This window comes from Eleutherodactylus coqui, chromosome 13 (assembly GCF_035609145.1).
Source record: "Eleutherodactylus coqui strain aEleCoq1 chromosome 13, aEleCoq1.hap1, whole genome shotgun sequence".
Classification (NCBI taxonomy): Eukaryota; Metazoa; Chordata; class Amphibia; order Anura; family Eleutherodactylidae; genus Eleutherodactylus; species Eleutherodactylus coqui.
In genome coordinates, this window is record NC_089849.1 from 57,679,396 (window position 1) to 57,692,798 (window position 13,403).

General features: G+C 40.9%; 1 protein-coding gene across 1 annotated transcript in view; it reads left to right on the plus strand.

Annotated features, from left to right (window-relative positions):
* Positions 1-227: 227 nt before the first annotated feature.
* Positions 228-13,403, plus strand: part of LOC136587970 (deoxynucleoside triphosphate triphosphohydrolase SAMHD1-like) — a 75,608-nt gene continuing 62,432 nt past the window's right edge. The window contains exons 1-5 of the mRNA XM_066586825.1: positions 228-311; positions 501-569; positions 8,488-8,648; positions 12,924-13,039; positions 13,171-13,241. Coding sequence (XP_066442922.1) covers positions 540-569; positions 8,488-8,648; positions 12,924-13,039; positions 13,171-13,241 — 378 coding nt within the window. The 5' untranslated portion in view covers positions 228-311; positions 501-539. The remainder of the gene's footprint in view (positions 312-500; positions 570-8,487; positions 8,649-12,923; positions 13,040-13,170; positions 13,242-13,403) is intronic.

Consider the following 13,403-nt stretch of genomic DNA (forward strand, 5'->3'; position numbering starts at 1 on the left):
TATCTACCATGTAGCACGGAATCCCCCCCCCCCTTCCCGCTGGGTGTAACACTTTCAATTTCCACCAGGGTGTAATTAAACAGGTGGATACCAGAAGCAAGTAAACCAACGTTCTCGGACATGGAATAGTATGTTAACCTGTGCTTTGCAAAATAAAAGTTAAGAACAAGGGTGGAGTTGAAAATCTTTGTTTATTGGCAAATATTACGTCATACTGGTTATATATATTCAGCTCTCCGCAGAATAATATTCATAGAGCTTCTATTGCCACTACACAAACATTTCCTGGTTCCAGTATCTTGTTTACACTGGTAAGTATCAAGGTACAGGACTAATATCAACAAGATTCACAGGTATGTGCTATGTAGTCTGACTATGGGCCCCCTGCAACTTTAGCATCTATTGGTTGATTATAAGAACACCATAAGAACTGATCAATACAGAAGGGTTTGTTAGTGCAATCCTGTTCTTAATTAAATATATGTTTTTTTCTCATTCAGTTTTGTAGCATCAGCTTTGGAATCCCTCTACAGATACAAATGGCAGGCAGAAATCCCCCAATGTCCAAGGTATGTCTCATTACTACCCCTTCTTGATATGCTGCTGTCCCCCAATTCACGACAAGTCTGCAGAGCAGGTGAAAGATTTTGCTCCTCTTAATTTTTGCCACCTTTTCATGTCCAGTCAACCACTTCATTACCGATGGGGTTTATTCCCCCTTCCTTATTGAGCCTATTTTTTTGTGACTGTGTTGGGAAAGCCATGCATCTTCTATTTTTCTGTGAGCGTAGCTGTATGAGGGCTTGTTTTTTTTAACAATCATTTATTGAAAATTTTCAATTTTACAAAGGACAGTAGGATAATGTATGTAGGCATATATAGTTGAGAAATTACCAAGTGAGGTACAGTCTGGCTAGGATAGTGGTACCAAGATGATTATATTCCATTATAGCCAGGTTTTTTTCACCACCTTTCATTGTTGTGTTTGTCATAGGAATGGTGCACGAACTTCAATGGCCTGGCCAGGGTCAAATTGTAGGTTAGGAGGGGAGAAAGGAGGGGATGTTCTGAGGGTGGGAGGGTAGAGGGGGGCAGTTTCCTCTCTTAAGGGGCAGCAACCCAGGGGGGAAGGAGGAGCTCCAAGGTTATTCCTCGGGCATTATATTTATAGAGAAGTTCATGTGCTAGCCTTCGTTGCAGGGAGGGTGTAATCTATCCATGGGGTCCAAATGCTCAGAAATCACTCGTCCTCTATTACAGATGTTAGTTTTTTTTTGATCAGTTACCAGCTCATTCGGCGTTTAACCAAAAAGTCTAAGGAGGCTTTTCGCCAAGATCGAGCAATACTTTGTTTTATCGCTAGGAAGAAGAAAAGAAATCAATTTTCTAGAGTTTGGAGGTATATTTTCAATCTGTTTATTCAGTAGGGCTTCCCATGGGTTTTTATGCAAGTTATGGTTAGTTACTGTATACATTAGGAAGTATACTCTAATCCAGAGTCTTTTGACTTGAAGGCAGGACCACCATATATGGAACATGTCTTCTGGGGAGCATTCCCAGAAGCAATCTTTAGAGAGGCCGGGAACCGCATGTACAATTCTAGTAGGGACTAAGTACCAGCGCAGAAGGATTTTATATGAAGTTTCTAACACTTCACTGAGGAAGAATCTGTTATTAAAACCAACTAACTTTATTAGAAAATTTATTAAAAAAATTTGACAGAACAAAAACATATATAGCGAAAAAAAGGGGAACTACTGGCTATGAAGTATTCCTTCGTTCCTCATAGAAAACCCGTACAAAAGAACCATGCAGTGTTGCAGATACTAAACACTAAGTAACTTATGGGACCTATAGTCAGGAGGTTAGATACTGCTCTCCTACTAATTGCTCAAGTGTAGTTCAGTGTTCGGGAAGGAAATTTCCTTTTTGTTACAATCTCGTGAAAGATCCACCATAGCAGGTGGAGGGATTAGATTGCAACAAGAAAATTTTTTTTAGAAAGTCAGATAGATAATGTGTTTGCTGTACACAGCCGCCCCAGTGTATAAATCCCTGGGTTATCAGCAAAATTCTCCCCTATAAGATATTAAATATAAAGGAAAATAAAAAATGAGCATTCGACATCCAGTCCTGTCCCTTTCTCAAGGAAGAATCTCCCCTTGTTTTTCGGGTATCGTATACAGTAGATATCACTTGTGTACAAATACAGGATGATGCTCTGTGCTATGTTTGAGAGATAATCACTTCACTTCTTTAAAGTGATTATAAAACATTAGTGTTCAGACCGTAGGGGGTTAAGTCCTTCTTTATTGTCATGGACAGATTGGGGTAACTGGCAAGGATTTTTCCAGAGTAGGAACTGCCCACTTCCCTGATTACTCAGAAGTGGTGCAGTATTTCAGCGCTAAAGAGGTTAAATATGCACAACTTGGTCAATGTTCAATACATCAACCTGTACTAATCGGATTAGTCAGGAACACCGATAAGATAGAGAGTTACCACTTTATCCTTCTTTATAAGAGGATATATAACACTCCGGCATATGAAGGGTTAAGTGTGTGCATGTTGACCGGGTACACGAACTTGTACTACTAGGATTTGTTAGGAACACTAATATATTAAATAGTTCCAACTTTATCCCTATTCAGCAAGGATTATAAAATACTCCAGCGCTGAAAGGGTTAAATGTGTGTGCAAAGACCTGTGTCCCTCACACACCAGTGATCCCACTGGGGCTCATTGTATGATGTCACTTTTAGTCCCAGGGATACACTCCTATATGCGTTATAACGCTGAACTGTAGCACACCAGGGGTTAATTTTTCTTGTGTCCCTGCGCTTGTGCTAGCAGTTTCTCATCACTTTTATTACCCTCCAGATTTCCCCCAGATTGCTGATCTCTATGGTGTAAGAGTCCTAACTGCCCCAAACAGTACTGAACACTGTTAAAAGGTGGTCGGCTGTCTCGGGACAGCAGTAATTAGTGAGATTAATTTATCTTCTTAGTCAGTCAGACCTAGTGTTAGCCGGCTGCCCGGTACCATCCGCTGGGCGGCTACATCGATGCCGAGATTAACCCCTGGTGTGCGAGATTGTAACAAAAAGGAAATTTCCTTCCCGAACACTGAACTACACTTGAGCAATTAGTAGGAGAGCTGCATCTAACCTCCTGACTATAGGTCCCATAAGTTACTTAGTGTTTAGTATCTGTAACACTGCATGGTTCTTTTGTACGGGTTTTCTATGAGGAACGAAGGAATACTTCATACCCAGTAGTTCCCCTTTTTTTTTGCTATATATGTTTTTGTTCTGTCAAATTTTTTTAATAAATTTTCTAATAAAGTTAGTTGGTTTTAATAACAGATTCTTCCTCAGTGAATCGTTTGAAATTATTTGAAGAATTTTCTCCCTCGGTGATTAATTAAGTTTCTAACACTAGTGTATTACATGCACCTCAATCTGGGACCATTCGTCGTCTAGAATGTTGCCTATATCCTGTTCCCATCTTGCTACATATGATACTTGCTAACAGTATGAAGAATGTACAAGACCTGAATAGATTTGCGTGATAAGGTCTTTTGCTTGTGAGTATTTAAGACAAAATGTTTTTAATGGGGAGTTTATTTTTCTGAGAAAAGAGGGTATGAAATTCTTAAGCTGCAGATAACGGAATATTTCAAAAGGTGGTAGGTCAGACTTCTTAGAAAGGGTAGGGAATGTAACCAAGCCGTCTAATGAGAGAATGTGATATATTTTGGAAATGCCTTTGTTTGTCCAATTCTTAAAAGAGAGTGGGGAGTCAAGTCTGGGTGGGTATAAAGGGTTATGCAAAAATGGTAATAGGGATGAATGATGGGAGATTAATTTTCCAAAGTATTTCTGGTAACCTAAACTTTGAGGAAATGTTCTATAATGGGGTTAGAAATGGATGGTCTATAGGTCGGGAGGGGGGTCCATAAGATCAAGTCCACTGTGAGAGGGTATATCTCCATGGCCTCTAGAGCAAGCCAAAGAGGGGCATTAGTTGTGGAATGGAGGAGGGCCACCTGGGCTGCTTGGTAATATTTTAATATGCTTGGGCCTCCCAATCCTCCCTGCAGTCTATGTCTATACAAAGTGGAACACAACACCCTAGGAATAGAGGTATTCTAGATAAAGCTGAGGGTCATCTGCTGAAGTGTCTTCAGGATGTGCCCAGGTATATGTACAAGAAGAGCTCTAAAGAAGTAAAGGAGTTTAAGGAGAAATGTAATCTTTAGGGAATTCACTCTTCCAATCCATGAGATATAATATCAGTCCCAGCGTTCTAAAAGTCATCTGAGTTTACAGAGGAGTGGGATGTAGTTTTGCGAATATAGTGAGGTGTAGGAGTTTGTTAGATTTATGCCCAAGTAGCCCAATGTCCCCATCACTCACTTAAAAGGGTAATTGGATTGATGTAGGAAGACAGTGTGTGGGGGTAGTGTGAGGTTGAAAACTTTTGACTTTGCATTATTGATCTGGTCAGATAGAGACCCGAACCTGGGCAGCTCTGCTTAGGGATGTTTAGGGATGGTGGTATGAGGAGAGGATATTATATCCAATATATCCTCTGCAAACATCCCAGTTTTATGGTGGATAGAAGCAATTTTGATTCCTTTAACCCCTTCCCACTACAGGGCGTACGTTTACGCCCTGGGAGCAGGGTACTTCCCACAACAGGGCGTAAACTTACGTCCTGGGGATAGCGCGAGATCACATATGAGCTCGCGCTATCCCGCAGCGGAAGCCGGCTGTCAGTCACAGCCGGCGTCCCGCTGTTAACCCCTTCCCTGCCGCGATCTACGTAGATCGCGGCAGGGAAAGAGTTCACAGAGGGAGCGCGCTCCCTCTGTGTCTGCAGCCGGCTCCCACGATGTTATCGCGAGAGCCCGGCCTGTATTGCCAATGCCTATTATCGTTGTATAAGCGATAAGGCATGGCAGGGCAGTAGCCCTGCCATGCCTTATCACAGCGATGGGCAGTACTGTGGTCAAAGTCCCCCAGTGGGCATAAGTTGTGTTTAAAAAAAAAAAAAAAGATTAAAAAAAATAAAAAAAAGGATAAAACCCCCTTTTTTATGCTTTTTCTCATATTAGCATAAAAAAGTTAAAACAAATTTAAACCCCACATATTTAGTATTGTCGCGTCTGTAACAACTCGTACAATAAGCTGCACATGCTTTTGAGTGTGAGCGGAAAAAAAAAGCTAAAAAACTGCGGCAAAATGCTAATTTTTAGCATGTTGCCTCACTAAAAACGCAATAAAAGTGATCAAAAAAGCCGTATGTACCCCAAAATGGTACCAATAAAAACTACAGCTCGTCTCGCAAATAATAAGCCCTCACAGAGCTCCGTACATAAAAAAATAAAAACGTTACAGGACTTTGAATGCAGCGATTTAGAAGAAAAAAAAAAGATTTCCAAAAAAAGGGTTTTTATTGCAGAAAAGTGGAAAAAACAAAAAAAATGTAAGAATTTTGGTATCGTTGTAACCGTACCGACCCGCAGAAAAAATGGATTGTGTCATTTATGCTGCATGATTAATGCTGTAAAAAAAAAAATCTATAGCAGAATTGATGCGTTTTCTCTCCCTGCTATCATTAAAAAAAAAATACAAGTTTTACAATATAGTCAAATGTACCCAAAAGTGGCACCGATACAAAAACGACAGTTCGCCACGCAAAAAACAAGCCGCGTCGACAGAAAAATAAAAAAGTTATGACTTTTGATGAATGGAGAAGAAAATTCGCCAAAAATCATTGCGTCCTAAAGCTGAAAATAGGCCATGTCATTAAGGGGTTAATTTCAGGGTTGTTACGAATTGCTAATGGTTCTATGGCTCGAAAAAAACAACAATGGGCAGCCCTGTCTTGTGCCTCCTAGGATCAAGATATTATCTGAGCAAAAACCCTTGTAGGGAACAAAGGCTTTAGGGGAAGTATATAAAATTCATAGCAAAGTAAGAAATTTAGTAGGAAATTTCCAGTGTTCCAGTACTGAAAACATGTATAACCAACTTAGAGTGTCAAAAGCCTTGCATACATCCAAGGAGAGCAACGTTGCAGGCATGCCCCTGGTTTGACAGATGTGTGTGAGGTGGGTAATTCGACAGATACTGTCAGGGGCCTGGCATCCGGAGATAAACCCTACTTGGTCCTTTCCTATTATTGATGGTAGAGCTGCATTTAAATTTGAGGCTAGGATTTTGATTGAGCTTTATTATCAACGTTAATTAAGGATATAGGCTGATAGCTCTTTTTATCCAGCAGATCTCTCTCAGGCTTTTAAATCATTGAGATGGCTGCCAAAAGAGAAGTCTGACTTACTTGTTGTCCGTCTCGGATGGCATTAAAGTAATTTGTAAGATAGTAAGAGGAAGAAAAGCCATCCGGTCCCAAACGTTTATTAAAGGGGTTGTCCCGCGCCTAAAGTGAAATTTTTTTTTTGCCCAGTCCCCCAGTACCTGTAAAAGAATACTGCTGCCAGGTGTTATTAAAAAAAAAATCCCTTACCTGAATCCCCGTTCAGCAACTTAAAAAAATCTTCTTTCCAAGATGGCTGCCGCTCGTCTTCTCCCACGATGCACCACGGGTCTTCTCCCATGGTGCACTGTGGATGTTCTTCTATGTCTGAGCTCCATTGCCGATTCCAGCCACCTCATTGGCTGATCGGCACCATGTGACGGGGGCGGAGCTACGCGATGACGCCGAGAAGGGGGAGGAGCCAGGACGCAGCTTGTGAGCAAGGACCTTACAGAAGGGGATTTCTCTCAGCGCAAGCGCGACTGTTCCGGCGACCAGAGAAGCAGTTTGCTCGTCGCCATGGAGACGGGGATGCCAGCACTAGGAGGGGGTAAGTGTATAACTTCTGTATGGCCAATATTTAATGCACGATGTATATTACAAAGTGCATTAATATGGCCATACAGAAGTGCTTAACCCCACTTGCTGCCGCGGGACAACCCCTTTAACTCTCAGCGGTTTTATTTTTTTGCTCTAATTCTAGTTGCCGAGATAGGCATTCTATCTTTTACCGGGCTGATTTTTGGATAAGAGTGCCGCGGAGCACAACCTTATGCACCTCCCACAGTGAGATGGGCGAAGAAGTGGAGGGGCTGTTTATAGTAAAATATTCTTCAAGTTGTGGTGTTAAAGACAGCACTTTGGGGAGTGCTAGAAGGGAGTCGTTGATGGACCATGTGGTATTAGTAGGCTTAGTCATTAAAGAGTTGCAAGATATTGATATCGGGCTGTGGTCTGACCAGGGAACGGAAAGAATTTTGGAATATGTTATTCGCGGCACAAAGGAGGCGGGTATTAGAATGTGGTCTATTCTCCTATATAGGGAACATGCACCACCTTAGCATGCAGGCAGCCAAACGCGGGAGCAAATTACACCTGTGGAGGACACCAATGAAACAGACACTCACACAACCTCCTGTATCTGTAACTATATGGCCGTTTCCAGTGATTGATTGTTTAGTGGGGTTGATTTCCCTCCAAGAGTCGACTAGATGGTGCTGGGTGAGAAGTACTCCAAAGCTATGCGATATGGAGTGTTGGGGTGGCGGCAGGGGTGTCAGAGGAGTTATGGCATTTCTGTCCAGGCCCGGGTCTAAGATACAATTCGAGTCCCCGCACAGTATGCCTGTCCCATTTTTGTCTCCACAAGTTCAAGCAATTTTACAAGTAAGTGGGTTTGTCTAGAATTCGGGGTATAGTATGAAACAATGGTTACCAGGACATCTTGGATTATACCCGTAAGTAGTAGATAACGGTCTTTGGGGTTTGGAAATAGTTGATGTGTGGGTAAAGGAGAATGATCGGCCAAAACATATTGTGACTTCCTTTGTTTTGGATGGAGTGGTTGCTGAGAAAAAGGTGGGGTCATGAGAGGAGAGATAGCGCGGAGTGCAATTGGTGGAGGAGTGGATTTCTTGTAGGCATATGTCGGCATGGACTCTTATAATAACGGAAAGATTTTGATCATTTATTAGGAGAATTAAAGCCCTGTACATTGAGAGAGAAGAACAAGGGGAAGGGGGGAAGGGGGGAGGGAAAGGGGGATGGGAATGGTGTGAAGATGGCCAAACTGTGAATTTCACATAAGACATTACAAATACTCTTGCATAGTAAGATATGTTGTGGTGGCCATAACAGCAACGGCCAGTGCGAACGACACACCGCAACAGTGCCGATATGCAGAAGATGAAGGGGAGGAGATCCCATTGAGTATCTAGAAATTATAGATTTAATTTTTATTTAGCTGTGATAAATGACTTACACACAAATGCTTCATAGCCATACATTCTGAATTGGTTGCACTAGGCGAATGCATGGCCCACCGAGAGGATAAGATGGAAGAATTTACTGATGCACTACAGTCTCATTGATGCCCACAATGAAGCCGAGGATGATATTGTCTGTTGGGAATTCTGACTTTGTATCTTTTTGTTTTCACATTAGATCTTCAATGATCCAGTACACGGCCACATTGAATTACACCCCTTGTTAGTCTACATTATTGACACTCCTCAGTTCCAGCGCCTGCGAAATATTAAACAGCTAAGTGCCAAGTATTATGTTTTTCCAGGAGCTTCCCACAACAGATTTGAGCACTCCATTGGGTACGTGAATATTTCAGTTTCTTCATTTTATATTTTGTTTTGTACTGTATTCTAATATAAAACTAACTCCTACATTCAACTACATAACAACTCTTAAAGTAATTGCTTTATTTCCAGGCATCATTAAAAAACAAAATTATTACATAACAATAAGTAATCCCATTTTATTAATCCCTGACAACCCACAATCCACCACTGCTCTGGATTTAAATTAAAAAATACATATTGTGAAAATGAAAATAAATAGTTTTTAGGTAAAATATTGAGTCAATCTCCCTCTCTTTTGAAAAATATGCTTTACAACATCTGTTAAAGCTTTCAGTTGGGGCCACCAGATTCTATAAAATGATGGCAGCATATTTTCTTGACAGCACATTCAATATTAACCTCTTAACGACGCAGCCCTATTTTAAAATCATTTTTGTTTTTTCTTCCCCGCCCCCTTACTCCTTTACTTATCCATCAACGTAGCTGTATGAGGGCTTGTTTCTTGCAAGACGGGTTGTATTTTTCAGTGGTCCTACTTAATGTACCGTATATTGTACTGAAAAATAAAAAAAATTCTAAGTGAAGTAAAATGAAAAAAAAACAAAAACATTCCGCCATCTTGCGGTGCGTCTTGTGCGACTACATTATTTTAGCGGTATCTGCTACACGGTGTACACTTCCTATCATTACGACCGGTGTTATCCCGTGGATGCCGACAACTGTAGCTCGTCGCTCCCTCTAAAAAGTCCTGACCTATGGGAGTTTTCATTGATTCTAGCATATTGTTAGGATGATGATGAACACTGACATCTAAATATAAGGGGTCGGTGTCGTATTGAATACCAGGGTATTTGTCCTATAACGATAAGGGCAAATTAGTTCTGAGATATACACACAATTCAGTAAACCACATGAAGTCTGACTGGTGTAACATTAGCTCCTGATGAACCGTCTAAAATACAACAGGAAAACGCATCGAGCCGTTCTTATTTTTAAAAACTTACATCAGAATTATGAGCCGTTTTTTCATCTTCTAAGATTTACGTCAGAACTATTCTTACTCACCTGACATGCATCAAATTCTTAATTAAGTTCCTGGTTGAGAACTGATATCATCTTGATGTTTGTCAGGGTGTATCACCAATCTGATGAATTTCAAGTTTTTATATAAGCTCCTCTACCTTTGAGCCATCTCAGAAACTTGCTATATATATTGAGTGGCATATGGCCTTACCCTACTGCTTGTTGTCTAATTGGCATTCAATCCTACATTAGTCCGGCAGAGGGAATCTACTGGAATTCCACCAAATTATTAAGACACTCTATAATATATTAGATGAAGTGTTTCCCAAAATCATAACGGCCTCAATTCCGGCAGTTAGTTAGATTTTCCCTTGTCGTTGAATTTTTGTGCTTGTTCATGTAAGCCAATGTATGTATGAATTTAAAGGATAATAATAAAGTATCTATATTTTAGTCTTCACTGTGAAGGGCTAGTTAAACTTATACACAGACTTTCCTTGCCTCTGTGAAAAAATGACATAAGTTTATTCTATGGCTCAGTAAGATTACTACGATACCAAACTTATATACGTTTTTTTGCTGTACTACTTTCATTTTTTTTCGAAGACATTTAATTTTTTAAAATTATTTTCAGCCGCCATCTTCTGCGCGCAATAACTTTTTTAGTTTTCCATCAACAGACTTGTAAGATGGCTCATTTTTTTTCGGGACAACCTGTAGTTTGCGTTAGTACCATTTTGGAATGCGTTGGTACCATTTTGGAATACATATGACTTTTTGATACCGTTTTATCGCATTTTTTCTTGGAGATAGGGTAACCAAAAAAGTGCATTTCTGGCGTTCTTTATTTATTTATTTTTTGGACGACGTTCACTGTTCGATTAAATAATGCATTACTTTGATAGATGTGACCTTTACGGACGCAGTGATGCCAAATATGTATTTTTATTTTATCATTTAGATTATTTTATTGTAAATATGGCAAAAGTTTTTTTCTTAATTTTATTACTTTTTTAACTTAAAGGGGTTGTCCCGCGCCGAAACGTTTTTTTTTTTTTTTTCAATAGCCCCCCCGTTCGGCGCCAGACAAACCTGATGCAGGGGTTTAAAAAAAAAACCGGATAGTACTTACCCGAATCCCCGCGCTACGGTGACTTCTTACTTACCTTGCGAAGATGGCCGCCGGGATCTTCACCCACGGTGGACCGCAGGTCTTCTCCCATGGTGCACCGTGGGCTCTGTGCGTTCCATTGCCGATTCCAGCCTCCTGATTGGCTGGAATCGGCACACGTGATGGGGCGGAGCTACGAGGAGCAGCTCTCCGGCACGAGCGGCCCCATTCAGAAGGGAGAAGACCGGACTGCGCAAGCGCGTCTAATCGGGCGATTAGACCCTGAAATTAGACGGCTCCATGGAGACGAGGACGCTAGCAACGAAACAGGTAAGTGAATAACTTCTGTATGGCTCATAATTAATGCACGATGTACATTACGAAGTGCATTAATACGGCCATACAGAAGTGCTGAACCCCACTTGCTTTCGCGGGACAACCCCTTTAATATTTAGTAAAACTTTATTGTTCTGAATATTCATTTTTTTCAGTCCCCCTAGGGGACCACAACTAGTGATGCCTTGATCGCTCCTGCAGCATAATGTCATGCCATAGCATTACATCATACTGCGATCGGGTAGGCAGTTTATCAAGCCACCCCCTAGGGATGAGTTGATAGGCAGTCTGCTAAGACAGACCTTGGGCCATTCAGAAGGCCCCCGGCTGCCATGACACCCGCACGGCTTCCTACGATCACATCGTGGGTGGGCTGTACGAGACCCCTGAACATCGTTAAGGGGATTTAAATGCCGTTGTCAAAATTGACATAGGTTGACATACCATAGGTTCTGATCTGTTCGAAACCTTGAAACTTTAGCTCTTTCAGATTGCCAATCATGTACCTGCCACATACGGTTAGATAGTGGGGTAGCCTATCTCCTCCTTATGTTTCCCAGATGCGCCTGTATTCGCCTCCTCAACTGTTGAACGGTCTTACCCATGTAGTTCTTTGGGCAGGCACATGTGGCCATATACACCACATTGTCCGTTTTGCAGTTAATGAATTCTCTGTTATGGAATATGGTCGTAGTCACTGCACTAGTAAAGGAGGAACCCTTCATAATATGGGTACAAGCAGAGCAATCCAAGCAAGGGAAGGTACCTTTAAATATGTTTCTACCCAGCCACATTTGGCAGATGGCTCTCTAACAGTCTATCTTTTAGATTCCTCCCTCGATGAAATGTGATTGATGGAGACTTGGGAATATGATCTTTAATCTCCTTATCATCTATACGTATGGCCCAGTAGCGTTGGAAAACTTCCCTAGCTTTCGTGGCACCCGTATCATACGTCCCTATCACTCTAATGACCTCCGTAGAATCCTTTTTCCGTGGTACCAGAAGTTCCGCTCTATGCTTTTTCCCGTGCATGTAGAAAAGCCTCCTCAAAACCTCCCTTGGATAATACCTATGAGGAAATCTATCCTGTAGTTCACCCCCCTACCTTTTGAAATCTGATTCTTGTGAACAGTTTCTCCTCACTTTAAGGAACTGCCCTCTGGGTATCTCATCTCAACAGCACTGGGTTACACAGGGAGACAGATAAAGGACAGAGCTAGAAGCAGCTCACATTGAACTATTTTAGAAAACCATAGCAACAAAACTTAACACTTCTTTAAAAAAAAACAAAAAACACACAAAATATTCATATACTGCACGGTCATATGTTAAAAAAATAGGGCAGTAATCCTTTAAATGATTTGTCTAGATGGTGCCAGAAAAAATAGTGGTTGTACCATGTACAACTCCAACTACAGATGTTCATAGTGGTCAATAGTAGAAAATATCAGGTTCTTGCAAATCACCGATTCTAACGGGCTATTGAAGTATAATTAAATGAGCCACAGTAAAATCCCATGCAGCTAGGTTGTGAAGTGGTCGCTCCCATCAGGGCAGTGACTCCTCAGGTAGGAGATAAAAAGTAGGGCAGTATAGGGCAAGATAGGCTCAGCCCTCAGTTACTGAGTGGGAAAAGTATTGGTCAGTCAGTCATTTTAGATACTTAATAATAAAGGTTGTATTTTATGGGAAGATTATTTTTCAGAGAATTGCAATTTTATGTGGCTAGCCTTATTACAGTAATTAATATTGATTTGCAAAAAAACTCTCCTAAAGAGGCCATGTAATTTAACTATTTCATTTCAATTTAATAGTGTGGCTTACCTGGCAGGATGCCTTGTAAAGGAGTTACAGAAGAGGCAAAAAGAGCTGAAAATAGATGAAAAAGATGTTTTGTGTGTCGAGATTGCAGGCCTGTGCCATGACTTGGGTATGTATTGATTTATATAATGAATATAGGTATGTATATGCAAGTATTTACCTAACAGACATGTGAGACAACAGATTCTCTGCGTAAACATTTTTTTCAAAAGGTCACATATTTCTATTGATTTGTTTCAGGTCATGGGCCATTTTCTCATTTGTTTGATGGAAGATTTATGCTTCAAGCAGCTCCAGGCAAAAAATTTAAGGTGTGGTTTCAAATGTGATAAAAACAATATGTTCGTATATAGGGTAGAAATACAAGGGGGTGGGGGGTAAAATAATAAAATACTTCCAGTGTATGTTTCTACATGTAAGAGGGTCATTTTGAACATAAGAGGGGTGCCTGATCAGCTAAAAATATAGGTGGA